At 56.4% G+C, this 21,849-nt stretch overlaps 2 protein-coding genes across 2 annotated transcripts; both read left to right on the forward strand.

The window, feature by feature from the left end:
* Window positions 1–3,101: 3,101 nt before the first annotated feature.
* On the forward strand, window positions 3,102–4,816 carry JUND (JunD proto-oncogene, AP-1 transcription factor subunit). Its single transcript, XM_080928680.1, has one exon. The coding sequence runs from the start codon at window positions 3,252–3,254 to the stop codon at window positions 4,275–4,277; it is 1,026 nt and encodes a 341-aa protein (XP_080784806.1). The 5' UTR covers window positions 3,102–3,251; the 3' UTR covers window positions 4,278–4,816.
* Window positions 4,817–11,048: 6,232 nt separating this feature from the next.
* IQCN (IQ motif containing N) lies at window positions 11,049–21,104 on the forward strand (the record flags this gene model as incomplete). Its single annotated transcript, XM_080928652.1, has 2 exons — window positions 11,049–14,381; window positions 20,142–21,104. The coding sequence occupies 2 exons, from the start codon at window positions 11,049–11,051 to the stop codon at window positions 21,102–21,104; spliced, it is 4,296 nt and encodes a 1,431-aa protein (XP_080784778.1).
* Between the last annotated feature and the right edge of the window lie 745 nt (window positions 21,105–21,849).

Below are 21,849 nucleotides of genomic sequence, written 5' to 3' on the forward strand. Positions count from 1 at the left end.
CACGAGCTCTGCCCTCACACTCCTGGGACAGTCCCCTCTGCCTCAGCCCCTCCCAGAGGCCCCCTTCCGGTCTTCCCAGCGTTTGAAGCTGATCATCGGTTTCTGCCTGATCACGGAAAGGCTGAAAACGCAACCTAGAAAATTCAGATTTATTTTCGCACTGTGGAAGGGTTCCTGAGAGCCTAGGGATTCGAACCCAGACCCATGGGATTTCAGGTTCAACGTGAAGGGTACGCAGTCTCCAGCCTGGGCCATGGCGCCCAGTACAAGTCGCTTCCCCAGACACTGCCCAGGGAAGACAGAAGCGAAAACAGAATCCTGAGTGGGCGCTGTTTCTCCCACTGACAGGATGTAACGCACCGTCTCCAGTCCAACCCGGCGCCCGGAGACTTTCTGTTCCCTCCACTCCTTATTGCGGTGGTTTTGCAGGTTGAGTAAGAGTTTTTCCCAGAGACTAAAGGCACCCCAAATCCAGCAGGTTGTTTCTCCAAATAATAAGAAAAGTAAACAGTGGCTGATAGGGTGTCAGATGTCTTTGCGGGTAAAGGCGCTTGCTGCCAAGTTGAGAGTCTGACTTGAGTTTACAGGACCCACACAATGGGAGAGGTCAGGCGCTGAAAGCTGTGGTTCACGCGCCTCTCTGCGAGCTCTTTTCCTACAGAAATGCAATTAAAAAAAAAAAAAATCCCCCACAGGCTGCTCACGCCTTTAATCGAGGCTAGCTTGGTCTACAGAGAGAGTTCCAGGACAGCCAGGGCTACATGGCGAAACCCTGTCTCGGAAAACAACCAAAAAAATTCAGGTCTTATTATTTCTTTACATTGTCCATACACTACAAAACGCTCTCTCCGTACCTAATAGGGAAACCGAGTCTCAACAGAGGTAAAACTCAATTTGGAATGTATGCTCGCCTGGAGAAAGGTCCCCAGCCAGCTCAAACCACCGCCTCCAGAGCGCCAAACCATCCCCCCACTGGCCAAGGCCAAGGCCCAAGGTCAGGGCGGAGCCTCGCGCGCTCCGCCAACTCCGTTCGGGCCCCGGGGAGAGGCGGGCCTGGCGCCCGGGGCTGGCTGGCGGCGGGCCAGCAATAGCTGGCTCAGTCCTCTCGGGGGCCCAGGCTGGGATCTGGCCCGCGAAGCGCAAACCCCACATGTTTGCTGAGGGAAGAGTCCACCCTATCTTTCTGGATGATCCTTCGGCTACAAAAGGGAATAAACCCTGGGCGTGGGGCTCCCCGAGGCAACAACTGTGCCAGGCTCCGGCGTGGGGCTGGGACCCTCCGGAGGCCTCAGTTGCCTGGGCAAAGGCCCTGGGGTGCTAAGGAGCTCCGATGAGCGACTGGTCAGACAGGGGTCGCAAAGGAGGGTTGAGAGTCCTCTCCGGTCCTCTAAGGGGCTGTTGTGTTGAGTATGCTGGGACCTGTTGCTCCCACCTCCTCTGCCACCTTCGCTTCAGGCCTGGTGACAAAATGTACTCATTAAAAGGGTAGTTACCAGCCAGGATTCTTATTTGCAGGCTCCACTCTGGGAGCCACCTCAGGCCCTAGAAGAGTCAAAAGTGTACTGTCATGGCTATCTAGAGGCCTGGCACCCTAGTTCTGTCCTGGGGCAGGGGGACAGGTATGTGGTACATGCCTGTCCTTCCAGCACTCAGTGGGAAGCACAAGGATCACTTCTGAGGTCTAGCCTGAGCTATAGAAAAACCTGTCTGGAAACAACAAAGCCAGAAACAAAACTCACAAGCTCACCCCGGAACTTCCAGGCATCACCAGAAGTTCCAGGTCAGCTGGGTTACACCTGCATGGTGACCCTTTTAACTAAAGCGCTGTAAATTCTGTAAACTCCGAGCCAGCCTCAGCTGTGAAGTGATCGACCCTTGCTGAAAACAATATAAAACTCAACAAACCCACAATTCAAATCTCAGGCTAAGATAAGGTGCTTGGCCTGTCTTTCAAGCTGAGGCTGTGGAATTGCCCTAAGTTCTTGGCCAGCTAGGGTACAGGGTGTCCTAACAAATGAAGTCAAATACAGATCCTTCGAAGCGAGGCACAACGGCAGATATCAGTCACCCAGGAGCCTGAGGTCAGATTTCGGGGGAATTCAAGAGGTCAGTCTGGGCTAGAGTGAGATTCTATTTCAAAACATCCCAATCCAGGGCCATGGGGTTGGCTCAGAGAGTAAAGGTACCCGCACCCAAGCTCGACAGCCTTTGTGCCACACCAGGGAGAACTGGCTCCCAGCTGTCCTCTGACCTTCCCAGACACAAGCGCACACACACACAAACATTGCCATACACATACACACAAAAAGTTCTTGATTACCGGAGGCTAGAGAATGAGATCCTGTCTTAAAATAACTCAAAACAAAGATTAAAAAACGTTCTTTTCACAGAGATCAAGAAAAACCCCACAATTGGCGGCTGTCTTGGCCGCGGTTGGACTTCTCATATGCCATCCTCAGTTTCCCCATCGGAAAAGGCAGGAAGTCAGCTTTTAGGCGTCCGACTCCATTCTGTGAAACTGACTGGGCGCTAAGTAGTTCTGGGGACTCTCCAAGGGACCCTCCTCTGCCCTCCCCCTTCCTGCCCACACCTGCCAGCTCCCAGCCAGAGAAACCCTGGTTGGAGGCCAGCCCCCCGAGGGGCGTGCCTTTGGTGGGCGTGACGTGAGGCGTGGCTTCGCAGAGGGCCTGGGTTTATGAGGCTCGGCCCATCACGCCACCGAAGTGCCAGAGACGAGGGGAGAGATAGGTACACGGATGTGATCCATTCTGAGGGAAACAGAGAAGAAAGAGAGAGAAGTAAAGAGGGGAGGAAGAGAGAGGGAGGAGAAAGAGGCAAGAAGTTGCAGGGGAGGGACAAAGACTGCCGGCAATCCAAGCTGGGCGTGGTGACCTGGAGAAATCGCGTTCAGCCCCACCCCCATGACGTCAACCCACAATGCAGCGCGTTGTTGTGCCATGTAGCGAGCGTCGCTCTTGGCAACAGCGGCCGCGGCAGCCACCAGGCGAGGGCGTCCCACTCCCGCCCCTTTATGCAAATCCACGACGTCACCTCGCGCCAATGGGGAGCGGGGGCGGTGAGCTCATCGCGGGGGGCCGAGGCTATAAGTGTGCGTGCGGGCGGCGCGGGTCACAGCGGCCGGCATCGGAGCCGGTCTGTACGGGTAGCGGACTGGGGGGCATACGGGGCCCCCCGGGGAGGCCGCGGCCACTCCCCCCGCCCCGGGGCCGAGCGCGGCGGGGGAGGCGGGGATGGAAACGCCCTTCTATGGCGAGGAGGCGCTGAGCGGCCTGGCTGCGGGTGCGTCGAGCGTCGCTGGTGCAGCTGGGGCCCCCGGCGGTGGTGGCTTCGCGCCCCCGGGCCGCGCTTTCCCCGGGGCGCCCCCGACGAGCAGCATGCTGAAGAAAGACGCGCTGACGCTCAGCCTGGCGGAGCAGGGAGCGGCGGGATTGAAACCAGGGTCGGCCACTGCACCTTCTGCGCTGCGCCCCGACGGCGCCCCCGACGGGCTGCTGGCTTCACCGGATCTTGGGCTGCTCAAACTTGCGTCGCCGGAGCTGGAGAGGCTGATCATCCAGTCCAACGGGCTGGTGACCACCACCCCGACCAGTACGCAGTTTCTCTATCCGAAGGTGGCGGCCAGTGAGGAGCAGGAGTTCGCCGAGGGCTTCGTCAAGGCGCTGGAGGACCTGCATAAGCAGAGCCAGTTGGGTGCGGCCACCGCGGCCACTTCAGGGGCTCCCGCGCCCCCCGCGCCCGCGGACCTGGCGGCCACTCCCGGGGCCACCGAGACCCCGGTCTACGCCAACCTGAGCAGTTTCGCGGGTGGCGCCGGGCCCCCTGGGGGCGCGGCCACCGTGGCCTTCGCCGCGGAGCCAGTGCCCTTCCCGCCGCCCCCGGGCGCGTTGGGGCCGCCGCCACCTCAGCATCCACCGCGCCTGGCCGCGCTCAAGGACGAGCCGCAGACCGTGCCGGACGTGCCGAGCTTCGGCGACAGTCCTCCGCTGTCGCCCATCGACATGGACACGCAGGAACGCATCAAGGCGGAGCGCAAGAGGCTACGCAACCGCATCGCCGCCTCCAAATGCCGCAAGCGCAAGCTGGAGCGAATCTCGCGCCTAGAGGAAAAAGTCAAGACGCTCAAAAGCCAGAACACCGAGCTGGCGTCCACCGCCAGCCTGCTGCGCGAGCAGGTGGCGCAGCTCAAACAGAAAGTCCTCAGCCACGTCAACAGCGGCTGCCAGCTGCTGCCCCAGCACCAGGTCCCCGCGTACTGAGCCCGAGCGTGGGGCGCATGCGCGGACTAGCTGCGGTGGGGGGGCGCCCCGGACTCTTTCGAGACTCGGTGCCCCCGGACTCGACAAGCCGGACCCCCCTTTACTCTGCATGGGGACCCCGAGCGCACGACTCCCGCCCTCGCGCCGCCTCTGTACCCCGCCCGAGTCTTGCGCGTGGCTGCCCCTTTGTACCTCGGAGTAGGGGCTCTAAGGGGCGCGCAGCCTCACGCTCTGCCTTTCCCCCTCCCCTTTTGGAAGAGAGAACGGGAGTGTTCGATTTCGCCCTATTTATGTTTCTACTCCGGGAACAAACGTTGGTTGCGTGTTGCGTGTGTGTTTCCTTATGTTGGTTTTTTTTAAAGAAACGGGAAGAAGAAAAAAAAAACTCCCTCCACCCCATCCCCCGCTCTCTCTCCTCCTCCTCCCGACACCATCCCCTCTCTTTTCCTTTAGTTTTGTTTTGCTACGAGTCCACATTCCTGTTCCGTAATCCTTGGTTCGCCGGTTTTTGTGTTTTCAGTAAAGTCTTCGTTACGCCAGCTTGGCTGTCCGCCTCCTTCTTCCCCCGCCGGGGCTGAGGGTGGGCGGGGCTGGCCCGCTCCCATCCCCCTCCCTCCTCCTCTAGTCCCCCCCTCAACCCCCCCCCCCCCCCCCCGCGCCCTAGCTAGGCGGGAGCGAAGCGTGGGCGCGGGCCATGTCTGTACATCTGCAGCGCAGCGAGCGCCACCTAGGTGCACGCTGTCGGTCCAGGTCCAGGTGGCACCGGGACTCAAGGTTCCTGGGCTAGACTAAGCAACTTAGCTGGTATATCCTCTGGGAAGAAGGGGGACTACATGGGAAGGAGCAGAACGAAGTGCTTACAGGCTTATGTAACGCTTGGGCCCTCGGTTCTCGACCACACAGAGTAGAGCTGGGCTTGCAGCCTGCTCAGTAGATTTCATTCGACTTTGTTGGTTTTCTCTGCAAAACTATGAACTGGGAGCCTAGAGTCCTGTAGGTATATTTAAATATCTCCGACACGCCCCCTTCTCACAGCACCTGCTCTCCTATTTGGAGGAAACAATGTTCAGCCAAGTAAAACAATTGTGTTCAGTCACCACAATATCTTTATTTTATGTTATTGACGGGGTTACTCCATGTAGTCCTGACTGATCTGGAACTTGCTATGAAGACCAGGTTGGCCTGGAACTCATAGAAATCCCCCTGCCTCTGCCTCCTGAGCTGGGGTTAAAGGCATGTGCGGTCCAATCACACCTGCTGTTACATCTCTGTCTCCAGTACCAGAGTTAAGAGCGCATTAGTTAAGGTCTCCAGCTCAGTCCTAGTGGGAACATTTGACCCTAGGTCTCTGCCCCCCACCTCCTGTCAGCCCTGGATGCTGCTGTTGAGACCCTGGGTCTTGGGGTCCTGACTGTGCTCTGGGTGTCACCGTGGGTGATAAGATCACATGGTAAGTCCCGGGGTGGGGGGCAGGTGTCCCTAGACAGCCCTGCAAGCCTGCCACCCAGAATGGAAATGTCTTGGGAGACCAGCTTGGCAGCTCTGGCATGATCCCAGGAGGCTCCTCTGTCCTGGGCCAGCCTGAGCTACAGACCCTGTCTAGTAAGGAAAAGGCTTGAGCCCAGGTGGGTCTGGTCCGGCAGTGTGAGGATGGAAGGCGTTTTCCCAAGCCTCGGGTCATTCCCAGCTCACCGCTGCACAAGCTCCTCTCTTCCTCTGTGGGCCTCTAACCCGTGCCCTAGGAATTGGAGGTGTCCTGATGATCTCTTCCCTGTCCCTCTGCCCCGGGAGGGCTGGAGACCTGTTCCACAGGCTGTGGACAGCATAGGAGAAATTTGAACTCTGACCCCTCCTTTGGCCCTTGGACTGCTGGGTTGCCATGCACACCAGTGTCTGCTCCATTCTGCTTCGTACTGTTGGATGGAACCTGGATCTTTATAAAGATCTGTGTTGTTGTTTAAGATGATGCCTCGCTGTGTAGCCCAGGCTGGCCTCAAACTCAGTTTTGCCCACCTCTGAGACTAAAGGCATGTGCCACCCACACCTACCCAGTGAAGTTTTGTTGATGTTGGGAGTGTTTCCAGTCAGCTGATCAGAGGCAGGCTGGGCACTGCAAGCCTGTGACTCAAGCACTTGCAATGTAGAGGCAGAAGGGTCATGAGTTTCAGTCTAGCCTGGGGTACATAGGGAGCCTATTTCAAAACACCAAGGCCTCTGACAGCATACCATCAGCCCAGAGTTCTGTTCCCCGCACTGAAAAGCTGGGTCTGCAGTTCAAGCACACCTCTTTCCCCAAGCCTCATCCGGCACACGGGCTCAGACCACCATACCCGGCTCCCAGGGACACCAGAAGTACTCAGAAGAGCTAACGGACAGAGGAGGCAGGGAAGAGCACAGGGCTGTGTGGTCTGCTCCTCGCAGAGGCCTTGTTCTTATAGCCCCCTGGCCAGGCGGAGTGGTTCTGGCTCGAGCCTGCTGTGCATAGGCCAAGGTGTGTGTCACCCTTGGCTGGGGCATCTGTGACTCATGTTGGTTAGGAGCCCAGCCTGGGGAGGTGGCCTAGAACACAGACTTCACTCCGTCTGCCCCATCCTAGGGCTGTGGCTCACAGTACATGCCCCCCTTTTTTTCTCTTTATACACAGAGCCTCCATATGTAGCCCAGGCTGTCCTTGAACTCACTGATCCATAAACTACTCCGTGCTTGACTGCCACAGGCCATATGAGGCTTCGCTGTGTGCCTTCGCATGCTCCACCAGGGGATGTCCCCAGGATATCTTGGAGGCTCAGCAGCTACCCCAGGTCGTGACAGACCTCCCTCCAGACACAAGGGAGAGGTTGGAGTGCCATCTCTATTCTGGACCCTAATTTTCATTCCATGTTGGACTATCAGAACAGCTCAGATACTCTTGTCCTGCCAAGGGCCACAGTTCCAGGTTCTAGAACCTTCCTCCTCCTGGCTGCTGGGGATGGGTCGGAACTCAGCTGGAGTCATAAAGACATTTGGGCGCACCGGTCCACGGCTGGCTCTCCGGGCTGGTGGCTTCAGCTCTGGGGATAGGTGAGTGGGCTGGCAGGGGTACAACACGCTGTCACAGAGCTCTTGCCAAGAATGTCTTTGTCCTCTGGGCTGCTGTAGGTAGCTAGGCCCTTAGGAATGGTATTTGGTATCCCTGCAAGTCTTGGTACTGTCCCTTGGTCACTAACCCTGTAAGTCTGTTTTTCCTTCTCCAGCACCAAGGTAGGGTGGGCTTGCTCTGTGAGACTAAGAGCAAGCCCAAGGTCTCAGAGATGTCCTCACAACTGTCCCTAGACAACTGCCCTGGTAACCCTCATTTCCTCTTCCCACTCCACCCGTCTCCCACTCTGCACTTTCAATAGACCTTGCGCCACCTGGTGGCTTTTCTTTTCTTTTTTTTAAAATAGGGCTGCATGTAGCCCAGGCCAGCCCTGAACTCACAATGTAGGTGGGGATGACCATAAATTCCTGATTCCCCTGCCTCCATTTCCTGTGTGTGCTGGGCTGACAGTGTTCACCACACACCAAGCTTTGTAGCCTAAGCTGTCCTGGAACTCAAAGCAATTCCCCTGCCTCAGATACCAACTTGCCTGATTTTATGAGGTGCTAGAGATGGAACTCATAACCCCTCACACACTCGTTTGGGCCCTGCAGCATGAGCGCCAGCTCTGCCCACGTGCTTACTTCAGCTTCCTAGTTCCCAGTGTCTCAGCCCCACTTTCCCCTGTGACACAGGCATCACCTTGGATGACAGTCACTGATTGTGAGCCTGCTGACAACTCCTCCCAGCATGCTGGGGTTTCCTCCCAGGTGCCCTGTACGCATGAATGTTCTGGGATTTGGATGAAGAAGATAGTTTGGGTTACAGAGCACACAGAATGGGGTCTCAGTTGCTGGCCTCATGCTGGATCAGTGTTGAAGCCAGGGGTGTCTTGAGGGCCTGGGGGACACAGTGACCACTCCAGGACTGAGGACACCCCTGGGACCTGTCCTAAAGGAGAGGGCTGGCGGTCACCCTTGCTGACTGGAATCAGCGAGCCAGGTTCTGCTGTGGACCCTGTAGTGACCGTGAAAGGTAACTTCACTCTGAGATCCAATTTCACTTCTTTCATTTTCATCAGACAGGTACCACTCTGTAGACCAGGTTGGCCTAGAATTCTCAGAAATCCACCTGCCTCTGCCTACTAAGTCTGGGGATCAGAGGCATGCGTCACCACATGCCTGACACCATGCTGTTTTTGAGACAGGGTCTCACAGGCCAATGGCTCATGATTCAGGATTCATCAGGACAGAGTGAGCAGCCAGCCATCCCAGGGATCTCGCCTGTCTGCAGACTGGCTTAGAAACATGAGGGTTTTGGTGGTTGTTCTTTAAGACAGGGTCTCAATGTAAATCCCTGACTGTCTTGGAAGTCGCTGTATAGCCTCAGACTCATGTAGCCAGAGACCTGCCTGCTTCCACACACAGAGCATTTCTATGTGTTCTCAGGCTAGTGTGGCCAAAACGGTTCTGTACCCAAGCTTGGCCTGTTTGCGCTGATAAGCACCAAGAGGCCTCTAAAGCCCCTTGTACAGCTGGTGTGATGCTGCACACGGGGCTTGGAGAGGGCTTGGGCTGTTCTAATGGAGGACCTGAATAGTTTCCAGCACCCACAGGCTCCCAACATTCGTAATCGCAGCTCCAGGAGCCATCCTCAGTCCTCAGGGGCACCTACATGCACACAGCAGAGTCAGTGTCTCTGTGCTGTGAGGAATCCCATGCCTGAAAGCAATCGGGAAGAGGAGGATCTGTCTGCCTTACACTTTCACACCCACTGATGGACTGACGTCAGGACAGGAACTCACATAAGGTGGAAACCTGGAGACAGGAGCTGATGTAGAGGCCACGGAGGGTGCTTATGGCTGCTCCCCAAGGCTTGTTCAGCCTTCCTTTTCTTGTTCTTTGAGACAGGGTCTCTGTGTGTAGACCTAGCTGTCCTGGAACTAACTATAGAGATGTATAAATAACACCAAAAATAATGTTTAATGAAATCAAATGATAAAACGGGCTGGAGAGATGGCTCAGCGATTAAGAGCCCTGACTGCTGTTCCAGAGGTTCAATTCCCAGCAACCACATGGGGGGCTCACAACCAACTCTTTTGGCTTCCACAGGCACCATACTACACCCAGTGCACAGACATACACACAGGGAAAATACTCACATATGTGAAATGAATTGTAAAAGTTAAAGTCACAACCAAGGCAGAGTGACAGGGTCTCTGCAGTCATGAAGATCAGCTCAGATCCCAGCACCCACAAGACAACCTGAGAGACCATACACATCTGTGCATGCACCCACATCGCACGCACGCACACACGCACACACACGCACACACACACCTGCACACACACGTACAGATATACACATAAAAAAACATTTTTTAGAAACTATATCCAGACATGGTGGCTCACACTTTTAATTCCAGTGCTAGGAAGACAGAGGCAGATAGGTCTTTGTCAGTTCCAGGTCTCCAGGCTAGCCTGGTCTACATAAAGACAGGTTGTCTCAAAAAAAAAATTAAGCCATCCAAAATTTTTAAAAGATTTGTTTATTTATCCTATACACTGTACCTATCTTCAGACACAACAGAAGAGGCATCAGATCCCATTACAGGTGGTTATGAGCCACCATGTGGTTGCTGGGATTGAACTCAGGACCTCTGGAAGAGCAGCCAGTGCTCTTAACCACTGAGCCATCTCTCCAGCCCTTAGCTAATCGACACATATTAGTTTGTGTGTGGAGGGTGGATGCACTAGGTATTCATGTAGAGGCAGAAGGTAAGGACCAGTAGTCAGTTCTCTGCTCCCATTGGCTGGGTTCAGGGACAGCATGCGTCATCAGCCTTGGCCCCAGTCACTTCTCACACTGAGCCTTGCAGCTCCTACTGCTGGATTGTGTGCTGGGTGGGTGTGTCCGGGATGTTTGCCTTCTTCATCTCACCCTGTAGACAATAAAGACATAGATATCCTCGGCTCTCCAATCCCACAATCCTCTGCTCTCCAATCCCACAGGCTGTTATGTCCACATTAAGTCCAGGAACTAACTGCCAATCAACACTGAAGTCTTATCAGGCCCTTCCTGTGGTGTCCTCTGTCCTGACTCCCACAGTCCTTCATCTTCCCTTTGCCCCTCAGCTCTGTCCTCCTGTAGCCTAGTCCACAGCCCCACTCCTGTTGGTGTTTCTAACAGAACCCGCCCAGAGCGCTGCTGTGTACATTTCTTGGAATGAAGAACTGAAGACAGCCTCCCCTTACAGGCTGGCTTCCAAGATTACATCTTCTTCTTCTCCTTTTCCAACTCTATGACCCTCCAAGGTAAGGAGATTGCTGGGCCACGGCTTGGCCAGGCCTGCCCTGGGGAGTGCCTCTGGCACGCATTGGCATCCTGCCCAGGTCAGAGGTCGGAGGTCTGCTGGGTCGTGGTGTCCCTGCTCTCTGAACCTGCTGTCCAGCAGAAACCCATAGGTATCACTGGATTGTGTGCTCTGCACTCTCACCGCCCGGTGTGTGCCCCGCCACGCACCTCTGGCACTCACCCACCTCTCAGACCCTCGACAACCCTTCTCCCAACACTCCACGTATATCCACATGCCCCCTGTCTCCTTACCCATCTCCACCCACCGATCTATGCAAACCCCCAGCTGTCTGTCTGTCCATCCCCCACCCACCAAACCCTTTGTCCCCTCCCCCCAGACTTTTCTGCCCGGCTCAGGAATGGCATCCATGCAGCCGGCAGCTCAGCTCCAGTTCCAGAATCTCATGTCACCGAGCGGGCCGTGCCTCCCTCAGCCTACCCCCATTCACCAAGAGAAAGTGGCCAAGCTATGTCCCCAGACCCGGAATGACTCCTATCTGTCCAAGGAGCTGGTAGTTTTACCGTGTCGGGAGGCGCCTTGTCTGCAGGCGGTGGTGGAGAGCCAGGCCTTCAAGAACATCCTGGTGGATGAGATGGATATGATGGTCTCCCGGGCAGCCACTGTCATCCAAGCCAACTGGAAGGGCTACCGGCTGCGTCAGAAACTCATCTCCCAGATGACAGCAGCCAAGGCCATCCAGGAGGCCTGGAGGCGCTTCAGCACACGCCGGCTGATGCACTCCAACAAGCTGACTGCTAAACAAGCTAAGAGGGAGGAGGACAGGGACATCCCGTACCACCAGCCACAGCAGGTGCGCTTTTGTGCCCCGGAGGACCAGTCACCACTCATGGTGACTAAAGAGACTCAGTTCCCATCTTTTGACAACCTGGTCCCCTCACGAGCCATGGCAGGTCCCTGTGCCAGCCGAGTCCCCAGAGGTGGCCCCCAGCCACAGTCTGTGATTGACAGACTCACAGGTCCCTGCATGCTGACCAATACTTTTCAGAGCTCTTGCCTCATGAAACACTTGGAGAGGGACAGTGTGGAGATCAGGCATGTGGGTTCTAAGACCATCAATGTGGGGACCCTAGAGCCGGCAGCAACGGGGAGATGTGCTCAGGCCATTCAGGAGTCCCTGAAGACCCACACCCAGACAGAAACAGACGCCCCCAAGGCTCCACTGTATATACATCCAGTCAACAGGACCCCTACCAAGGTGTGTCCAGTAGCTGCTGCTGCCCCTAAATTCCCAGCCGCAATGTCCACAGCACCAAAGAGTGCGCCACAGACACACCCCTCTTCCCCAGCCCCAGTCATGAAGATGCAAGCAGCCACCAGCCCAGCCTCCCCGATGACTAGGCCCCCAGCTCCTGTGCGACCCAACTCTTCACTCTCAAACACCACACCACAGATGCAGGTCCGTCCCATGGTCTCCGGGGGCAGGGCACAGCCCCCAGGGTCTGCTGTGACCTCTCCAATCAAGGCCTGCCCACGCTTAGGAGCTCCTGTCACTAAGGTTCCACTGCAAACTGGCCCTAGGTTCACAATGACAAAGACCTCACTGCAGATGCGTCCAATGGCCAGAAGCCAAGCTCAGACAAGCACAGCGTCCACTTCATCCAAAACCTCTCAGTCAAGCCCCATGGCGAAGCCTTCACCCCAGACGCGTCTGGCAGCCATGCTAACCAAGACTCCGGCTCAGTTGCGCTCCGTAGCTGCTGTGCTCAGGACCCTGTGTCGGGGCACAACTGAAGTGGTGGCCTCAAGTCCCAAGTGTTCATCCCAAAGTCCAGGGGCTGCTGGCAACGCTCCATTCCAGGTCCACTTGAATAGTGCGAAGGCCAAAGTCATCGTGAGCGCCAAGCAGACCCCTGCAGTCAAGGTGGCCTCTCAGTCATGCTTGGCTGAGGGGAAGGGCAGGTGTGCGCCCCACGGAAATCTAGCTGCCATAGTTCCTAAGCCTCCAGCCAAGTCTCCGTTGGAAGTAGAAAAGATGACGCCTTGTCCCACAAGGGCCCCCAAGAAGGAAGCAGCTCTCAAGACTAACACAGGCGTTACAACCAGGGCTCTGTCTTGGACAAAAGTGAAGGAGACCGAGAGCAAGACCCTGACTCAGATCGAGCAGAGGGCAGAGATTGTCCGGGTTCACTCCAGGGTGTACATGCCTGAAGAGATGACTGTGACCCTCACCCAGGCCCAGTTGGCTGTTCCCCTGACCAAGACCTCCCGAGCCCAGCCATCTTCCTGCCACACCCGAACTCGGCAGGCCTCACACTTCTGTAGAGCTGTGTCCCAGACTTGCACAGCATCGAAGTTGGCCCGGGGCACAGCTGAAGGATGGCGTCCACCCGTAGGCCTTTCTGGCTCCCTGTCCTCCTCGCCCCTGGCCGCACACCTGACGTCGCTCACAGCCCAGCTGCAGTCCATTGGTGAGCAGGCCAGGTCTGTGTCTCGAGATTATTTGACCACGTCATGTCCAGCCTCTCTGCAGGCAAGGTCCTCAGGGATGACCTTAGTCCCTCCTGAAGTATACCCACACACATATTCACCCACCTCTGCTCCCCAGCACCACTCGGCCTCTTTCCTGACCAAAAATTCATCTCAGCTGCGTCCACCTGCGGAGCATGTCAAGACCATGGACACACAGCCCTCCAGGGTGGCGTGCCAGGTGTGTCCATCCAAGAGACTCAGCAAGGCCCCGTCCCTGGCCCAGCTCATCTCATGTCTGGCTAAGGTTCCGTCCCAGGCACAGCTGGCCACCGAAACAGCCAAGTGCCTCTTGGCTGCCCACCCTACCACTGACCTCAGTAGCAAGACCCAGTCGCAGACATTCCTGAGAACTTCCAAGGCGTCTGTCCAGTTGTGGCAGCACTTGGGAACACTTAGCACTGGACCCTGTACCAAGCCAGATGACAGGAGCGTGGCCCAGTCCCAGCTCCATAGCCATGTACCAAACAAGACCATGCCGAATCCACGTTCAGTAGCCACAGAGACCCAAGGGATGCTGGTACCTCTGATGACTCCCAGCGGACACCCCGTGTGCAATGCAGAATCCTGGGGTGACAGTGGACGGGCACGGACCCCACCTCCATCCCCTATACCCAACCAGGCAGTATCCTGCCATGAAGACCTGGCAGCATCCATTGCATCTCTGTGTGCAGACCTAGTAGCCACGCTGGGCTCCCCTGAGGATCTTCGGACACTCCTGGTCAAGACACTTTCTCAGGGGGAAGTAAGGACGGCGCTGAGCCAGGCCCTGTCCCGGGAGGTCCTGGGGCCATCTGTGGTCAAGGCCTTGCCTCAAGGCATGTTGGGAATGACACTGATGAAGGCACTATCGTGGGGTGAACTGGGCATCTCCCTGTCCCGGGCCCTGTCCCGTGGTGAGCTGCGCCCAGAACTCAGCAAGGCCTCACAGGGCAAGCTGGCCGAGGTCCTGTGCAAGGCTTTGACAGAAGACGAGAGGGCTACACTCAGCCAGGCGCTCTGCCAGGGTGAGCTGGGTGCTGTCTTCACTCAGTCCTTAGCCCAGATGGCCCAGAGGACAGGTGCCTTCCTCCCTAAGGCTGCCTCAAAAACAGTGGGGAGTCGGATGACCACAGCGCCTGCCCCAGTGGAGGTGACTGGCAGCGGGAGTCTGTCGGTGGCGTGGGGACCTGCGCTGGGTCCTGTAGGAGCACAGTGCCGCAAGGTCAGGGAGGGCCTGCCCTGGGAACAGCCCGATGGGATCCTATGGGAGAAAAGGGTTGGAGTTACGTTGGAGGGGTCACCCTGCTCGCCACAGCGCCCCATAGGCTGCTTTTCTGAAGGGGTGCTCAGCAGTACTTACTGCTGCCCCCTACTCAAAACACCCACACTGTCTGGGGGGGTAGGTTCAGTCCTTTATTCGGGTCAATACCTGCGGTCATTGGATCTTGACTCCATGGCATGTGGTGAGGGTCCCCATGTCCCCAAGCGACCTTCGCAGCCACCGCCTCCTGGTCCATGGAAGCCACTTGTTGCCAATGGTGTAGGCCCAAGCAGTAACCAACCGTCAGTGACCAGCACAAGCCCCTGCCAGCCATCTGTGGCCAGCAGGGTACCCTGCCCAGGGTCGTCAAGCCGAGATGGCAATGTGGTGGCCAAAAGGCACTCAGGTCGCATGGGTGACGGGAAGTCCCCCACGTCCCCGTGGCCCTCTCGCACTTGTCAGGGCAATATGTGTCAGTGTTCAACACTGGGGGTGCACAGGAAGTCTCCCTGTGTCTACTGCTCTTCCCCAGTGAGGAGCCGCAGAGCAGCGCCCAAGGAGGCTTGTAGGCAGTCCCCGCCGTCGGGTCACAGGCGAGTATTGCCACCATCAGGCAACAAGGACATGGTCACCATAGTCAGGAATGTAGTAGATGAACAACCATGTAGTGATCAGCCGTCACCAGGGATTCTAAATCCTAAGTTGCAAAAAGTCTCCAGCAGGCCCACCCCCAAACAGGAGAAACACCCCCAAGAGTCCTTGAACCCATTTCAGAGCCGGGCCACTGGCCACCACAAGTCTCTTCTGGATGAGTTACTAGCCAAGATCCCACAGCACCCACAGATCGTGTTAGCCAAGAGTTATCCCAGGGCCCAGTGCCAGGAGAGCTATAACTCTCAGAGCTCCCTGCAGAGCAGCCCCTCGGCCAGCCCCTCCGTCCAGTCTAGTTTGCCGCCCTCAGAGATTCTGGTATGTGGCAAGGAGGGTGACAGGCAGGACTCCCGGCCAATGCTGAAGGAGATCAGAGAGGTGAGGTACAGGCTCCAGGGGCAGGTGGAGAGAACATGTCCATCTGGTCTTCAGTGCATGCTCCCCAAGTTCCAATGCCCCCCTCAGGAATTTGGGCCACTCCTCTCTAGCACCAGCCTGGCTTCAAATATCCAGTGGGACTCTGACAGTGGGTCTGACTATAGTACTGGGGACCTGACTGAGGATCTGTCCCAGGACACACCTGAACCCTGGCAGAAGAAGGATCAGATTCATTCCAAAGACCGGAAGCCAAATGAGGTCACTTGCTTGGATTCCGTCCTACCCCAGGATATATTGGCTCATGTGGGAGCCCCAAGTCCTGCGCAGGCACACAAGGCCAGTGAGGGGTCTCAGCACCTAAGTAAACCATTAGAGGCCAGGGGGCTGTGTCCAAGCTCATCTCAGCCTGCAGGGTCCAGGGGTGTGTCCCCAAGCCTGGCTCAGCCATCCACAGGCACTGGGGAGACCCCTAGCCTGGCTCATCTATCTGCGGCCACTAGGGTGTCCCCAACTTTAGCTCAGCCACCCATGGACACTGGGGTGTTCCCAGGCCTGACGGAACAATTGATATATTATGGGTCCACTCAGTCACCTCTGAGTAGCTGCTGCTCCTCCATGGTCACACAGGGTTCAGGACAATCAGACTCAGTCCAGACACCGGTAGCCACCGGGGTGTTTCCGAGCTTTTTCCAACCATTCCCATCCTACAACGTGCCTTCACATTTCACTTCACCTTATATGGCCACAGTTGTAACCCCAAACTATGTGCAGCCATGTGCGTCCCACAGCATGTCTCCAAGTCCAGACCAGGCTTTCATGGTCAGTGTTAGGTCCCCAACCCTGGCCCATGTATCTGTGGCCAACAGGGCCTCTCCAAACCACAATCAGCCAACCATAGCCAGCACTGTGGTCCCTGGAGTACTCAAGATGCCTCTGCCCAACAGGGTACCCCCCAATTCGAACTCTTCATTTCTGGCTCCCAGAATGTACCCTGATCTTTCAAATGTACCTGCGGCTGCCTTGGGAGCCCTGAGCCTGTTGCCGCCCACCGTGGTGTGTGGTGTGGGTCGCGGGGTCAGCACGCCAGCTTTCAGCCCACAGCAGCACACACAGGACAGCAGCGCAATGCAAAGCCAGCCCTCCATGCCCAACGAAGGGGGGCCACAGCCATGTGTGAAGAGTGCACTAGGCCAGCCATCTCTGGGAGTCTACAGCGGCCCAGGTGGGAACCTCCTGATAGGTGCCAGGAGCCAGCCCAGCCCGCAGAACGCCACAGCTCACCCTGAGCCGACTCAGGCCAACAAGGGGCCCTCAAGTCCTGTGGCTCAAACCATGCATGGCCTTGGCCATCCATCCATGGCTTCTGTCGAAGACAATGGCCTGGCTGGAGGGACCAGTGGCTCATGCCAGCCTTTGTTCAGGAGCATAGCCCCAGGGATGTCCCAGGGGCCTCTGACTACTGGATTGTTCCTAAGTTTGGATCAGGGGGCCAACCCACCTCCCATGGCTGATGCCTGGGCCTCACCAGCAGGTGTACACTGGACTCAAAATCAGGCTACCATGGCCTCAGGCATGGGCCAGAGCCCATGCCAAGCTATGATTCCTAGGATGCAGGTCCCATCTGAGCTCTTCCCAGACCAGCTGGGCACCGGCATCCCTCAGCCCTGTGCCACTCTACCTATTGCATTAGACCCCCAGCTCTTCTCTATGGCCACCATGGTCCCACCCAGTTACCAGTATGTAGGTATGGTCATTGCAGATACAGCAGGTGCTGGGGGTGGGGCTTTGCCCCAGGGTTCTGTAGATGGAAAGGTGTCCTCAGCACCGGTGCCCAAGCCTGTGGCTGAAAGCAAAACTCCCATCCTTCCTCAAGTGTCTGTGATCAGGGGTGTAGGCAAGAGTGTCCCCTCTGAGTCCACGGAAGATGGCGTGGCACCGAAAGTCCCCCCAAAGCTCATGGTAGATGTCTCGGTGCAGAGTGTCCCCCCTGAGTCTATGGTGGATGGTGTGACTCAGAAAGTCCCCCCAGAGTCCATGGTGGATGTCTCGGTGCAGAGTGTCCCCCCTGAGTCCATGGTGGATGGTGTGACTCAGAATGTCCTTCCTGAGTCCATGGTGGATGTCTCGGTGCAGAGTGTCTCCCCTGAGTTCATGGTGGATGGCGTGACTCAGAATGTCCCCCCAGAGTCCATGGTGGATGTCTTGGTGCAGAGAGTCCCCCCAGAGTCCATGGTGAAAGGTTTGGCACAGAGAGTCCCCCCAGAGTCCATGGTGGATAGTGTGGCCCAAAAAGTCCCCCCAGAGTCCATGGTGAAAGGTTTGGCACAGAAAGTCCCCCCAGAGTCCACGGTGAAAGGTTTGACACAGAGAGTTCCCCCAGAGTCCACGGTGAAAGGTTTGACACAGAGAGTCCCCCCAGAGTCCACGGTGAAAGGTTTGCCACAGAGAGTCCCCCCAGAGTCCACGGTGAAAGGTTTGACACAGAGAGTTCCCCCAGAGTCCACGGTGAAAGGTTTGACACAGAGAGTCCCCCCAGAGTCCACGGTGAAAGGTTTGCCACAGAGAGTCCCCCCAGAGTCCACAGTGAAAGGTTTGACACAGAGAGTCCCCCCAGAGTCCACGGTGAAAGGTTTGACACAGAGAGTCCCCCCAGAGTCCACGGTGAAAGGTTTGACACAGAGAGTCCCCCCAGAGTCCACGGTGAAAGGTTTGCCACAGAGAGTCCCCCCAGAGTCCACGGTGAAAGGTTTGACACAGAGAGTCCCCCCAGAGTCCATGGTGGAAGGTTTGACACAGAGAGTCCCCCCAGAGTCCATGGTGGATGGCGTGACCCAGAATGTTCCCCCAGAGTCTACGGTAGGTGTCAGAACTCAGGACCCATTGACAAAATCAGTGATTACTGGTGAGGATCAGAGCCCTCACAAAGATGCTGGGGCCAGTGACGAGGCCCTCAGCCTCCCTCCATGCCCTGTGGCTAGCAGCAAGGCCCCTAGTCACCCTCAAGAGATTGACGGTAATAGGGAGAAGCTGAGCCCAGCTGTCAAAGCCTCACTAAGCTCCCATTTTCCAAACTCCCAGCCGAGTGTTGTGGCCAGCAGCAGGACAAGCAGCCTGGGGTCCATGCTAGTAGGGATCTCTCCACGCCCCTTTCAGGCGACACAGCATAGGGAAGCCTCCCAGGTGCCCTTCCTGGTACCCTCTGGCACCAGCCTGGCTAATACTCACTCACCAGAAGCACAGAAACTGGCTGAAGACCCACCGCACTTGCCCACAGTCTTGTCAAGTGCCTCAAAGATTAGCCAAGACCCCGGGCTGACAACGCATTCAGGTGTCAATGACCTAACCCTGCCAAAGCCAGGACAAATGGCTGACACAGAGTCCTCGGCAGTGGCGCCTAGCACAGACTCTGTCAAACCCGAGGGCCGTGAGGCTGAGGCAAAACTGAGGGCATCACGGACAGGCCTTGGTGCCACAGGAGAGGACGGACATGGACATAAGCCTCTGGCAGCTGAAAATGTTCTCAAAGACCAAATAGTCTCAAAGGCCCTGTTAGACAAGGAGTTTCCTGGACAAGTCAACAGTGTGACCCCTGTCCCTAAGCAGGTCCCAAGTTTAGGTAAGCACCCCACAGCCAGTAGCTTTGTTGTTCAGCCCTTAGCCTCAGAAAGCAGCAGTCACCCCCCCAGCCTCCACCCTACTCCCAGGGTTCCAAGCCTGCAGGAGGCTCCTGTGGACAAATTGAGCCAACTTCTAGCTTCTCGTGTCTCATTGGAGCCACAGCTGAGTACAGGCAGAGCTGGGACAGCCGAACTGCCTCTGGGGTTGAAGGAGGCTAAGCCTGGAAATGCCAGGGCTGCCCAAAGCTCAGAGGGGACAGACTCATCACCCCCACCTAAAAATGGGGTGTCTAGTGCCTCCAAGATCGAAGAACCTCAGAGCCACACAAGGAGTAGCCACCAAGAGTCCCTCACTGCTAAAAAGTCCCACCAATCCATTCAAGGCAGCTTTGTCTCAGAACTTCTAGAAGGTTCCATGGACAGACTGCTCCCTTTTAGTCACCCATTCAAGCCAGTACCTCAGGTCCCATTGTACAGTCACAAGGAGCCCTCAGGGACATCCATGGTGGGCATCACACCCATCATCTATGTGGGGGATGAGAAGAGTCAGAATGTATCCACAGGAGTTCAGAGGGTGTCTCTGGTCCATGACCCATCTTCAAATGGCTCCCAGAGACCCCTTCTTGATGAGGCTGTCCAGGACGCCAGGCAGGCTGGCCAGCCAAAAACAGTGCTAAGCCTCACCACACACCTTGACCAGAGGCCCCCTTCTGTCCCAGACCCCAGAGTTAGTTATGATAGTGGTTCCCTGGCCCCAAACATGCCCCATGGCCAAAATGTTGAGTACATCAACAGCCCTGTCACAGGCTCCGATGGGAGATCAGGAATCCCCACTGTACCTCACAGCCAAAGCCATCAACATGTCCCAGTCTCTAAAACTAGTTCTGATGAGGCTTCTCAAAAAATCACCACCACGTTCTGTGGCCATGGATTTCAATATATCACAGTGCAAGAAACAAGCCTCAATGGGAGTTCCCAGGCCCCCAGACCCACACCCCACAGCCACAGACCCCACCTTGTTACATACCCTAAAACTGGCCATAATACGATATCCCCACCCCCCACTGTACCCCAGGGCCCTGTGGATGTCGGCCTGGCTACTAGCCAGTCATGGAATTCCAAAGTCCCCAACGTATCAGTCAGAGCCACAGCACATGCTGGGGCTCCCCAAGATATATGGCATCCCAGCAGGGGCCACAAGCCATGGGAGCCCTCTGGTGCAGAGGCAGCGCTGGACCACAAGCCTTCGGCTGAACTGCTGATGTCAGTACAGACCGTGGAGAAAGTTGTCTTCCAGGCCGTCGTTACCATCCAAGCGTGTGCTCGCGGCTACCTGGTACGCCGCACTGTGAGAGTGTGGCACCAATGGGCCACCGTCATCCAAGCTACCTGGCGTGGTTACCGTGTACGACGGAATCTGGAAAGGCTGTTCAGAGCCACCACCATCATCCAGGCTGCCTGGCGGGGCTATTACATTCGCCGGACCCGGGCCCACCACGTACTGCTCCCTCCTGCGTGGTCAGAGCACAGCGGCAGAGCTCAGGGAAACGCGGACGGCAGGAACAGCTCCGAGCACCGCTGCTTCCTCTCCTGCCAGCCCGATGTCTGCAGTGTCTGCCAATCCCTGGGCCCCCCGGTAAAGAGTCCACCCAGCGTCGTGATGCTTGTGGGGTCCCAGCCACGCACTTGCCACGTGTGTGGCCACACGCTGTCCACACGCGTGGTGCAGGGCTTTGGCCAGGGCATCTCAAGCCAGCCAGTGTCTCGATGGGCCTCAGCAACCCAGCAGAGTGCCCTTAGCCAGCGGCACAGAGCATGCACCATTATCCAGGCAGCCTGGAAGGGCTACAGGACCCGCCAGCAACTCAGACAGCAGCAGTCTGCAGCAAAGATGGTTCAGGCCATGTGGAGGGGACATTATACTCGAAGCTGCCTCACCACAGATGCACTCTTGGGAACAGGAGGCCCGTGGAGCGTCTCCAGGAACACTTCATGTCATACCTCAAGGGCTTACTCTTTGCAGTGGCCTGGGGTCTAGGCACCTCCCTGGCTGTGGGCAAGAGACACCATCATGGCCATGTGGCCCCAGGAGTCTTGTGAATAAAGCATGCTACAGCCTGATTCTGGTCATATGTCTTGAGTTATGGGAGGGACAAGGGAAATTCTAGATCATGCCAGACCCAGGTTCCCAGGTCTCTCGCCCATATGCCATGTATCTTTAGCTAGGGTTGGGGACACTAATTATTTTCCAGGGGCCACAGGTAACCAGCATGGAATCCTGTGTGTCACATGGCCAATGACTTGTAGAATGTCACATCTGGGACCAGTGAGATGACACAGTTGGTAAAGGTGCTTGCTACTGAGCCTGTGTGTTTTTTGGTCATGGGACTCACATGACTGGCAGAGCTGACTCTCCTGACCTCCCTGAAAACACACACACAAACAGTACATGCATGTATATACACACACAAACAATACATGCACACACACAAAAAATGCATGTATACACACAATACATGCATGCACACACACAAAAATGCATGTATGCACACACACAATACATTCATGTACACATGATACATGTATGCACACACACCAAATGTACATAAACTTGTGAAAGGTACACACCTGTCATCTCAGCATGGATGGCTGAGGCAGGAGAATCACCAGGAGTTTTGGGTTTGGCCAGCCTGAGCTAACAGTGATTAACAACAAAATGGGAGAACCTACCTGCCAGGGACCAGCCCACTTTTAGCTTGTACACGAGAATTCCTCCTTTCAAA

Source organism: Micromys minutus (assembly GCF_963924665.1).
Source record: "Micromys minutus genome assembly, chromosome: 14".
NCBI lineage: Eukaryota > Metazoa > Chordata > Mammalia > Rodentia > Muridae > Micromys > Micromys minutus.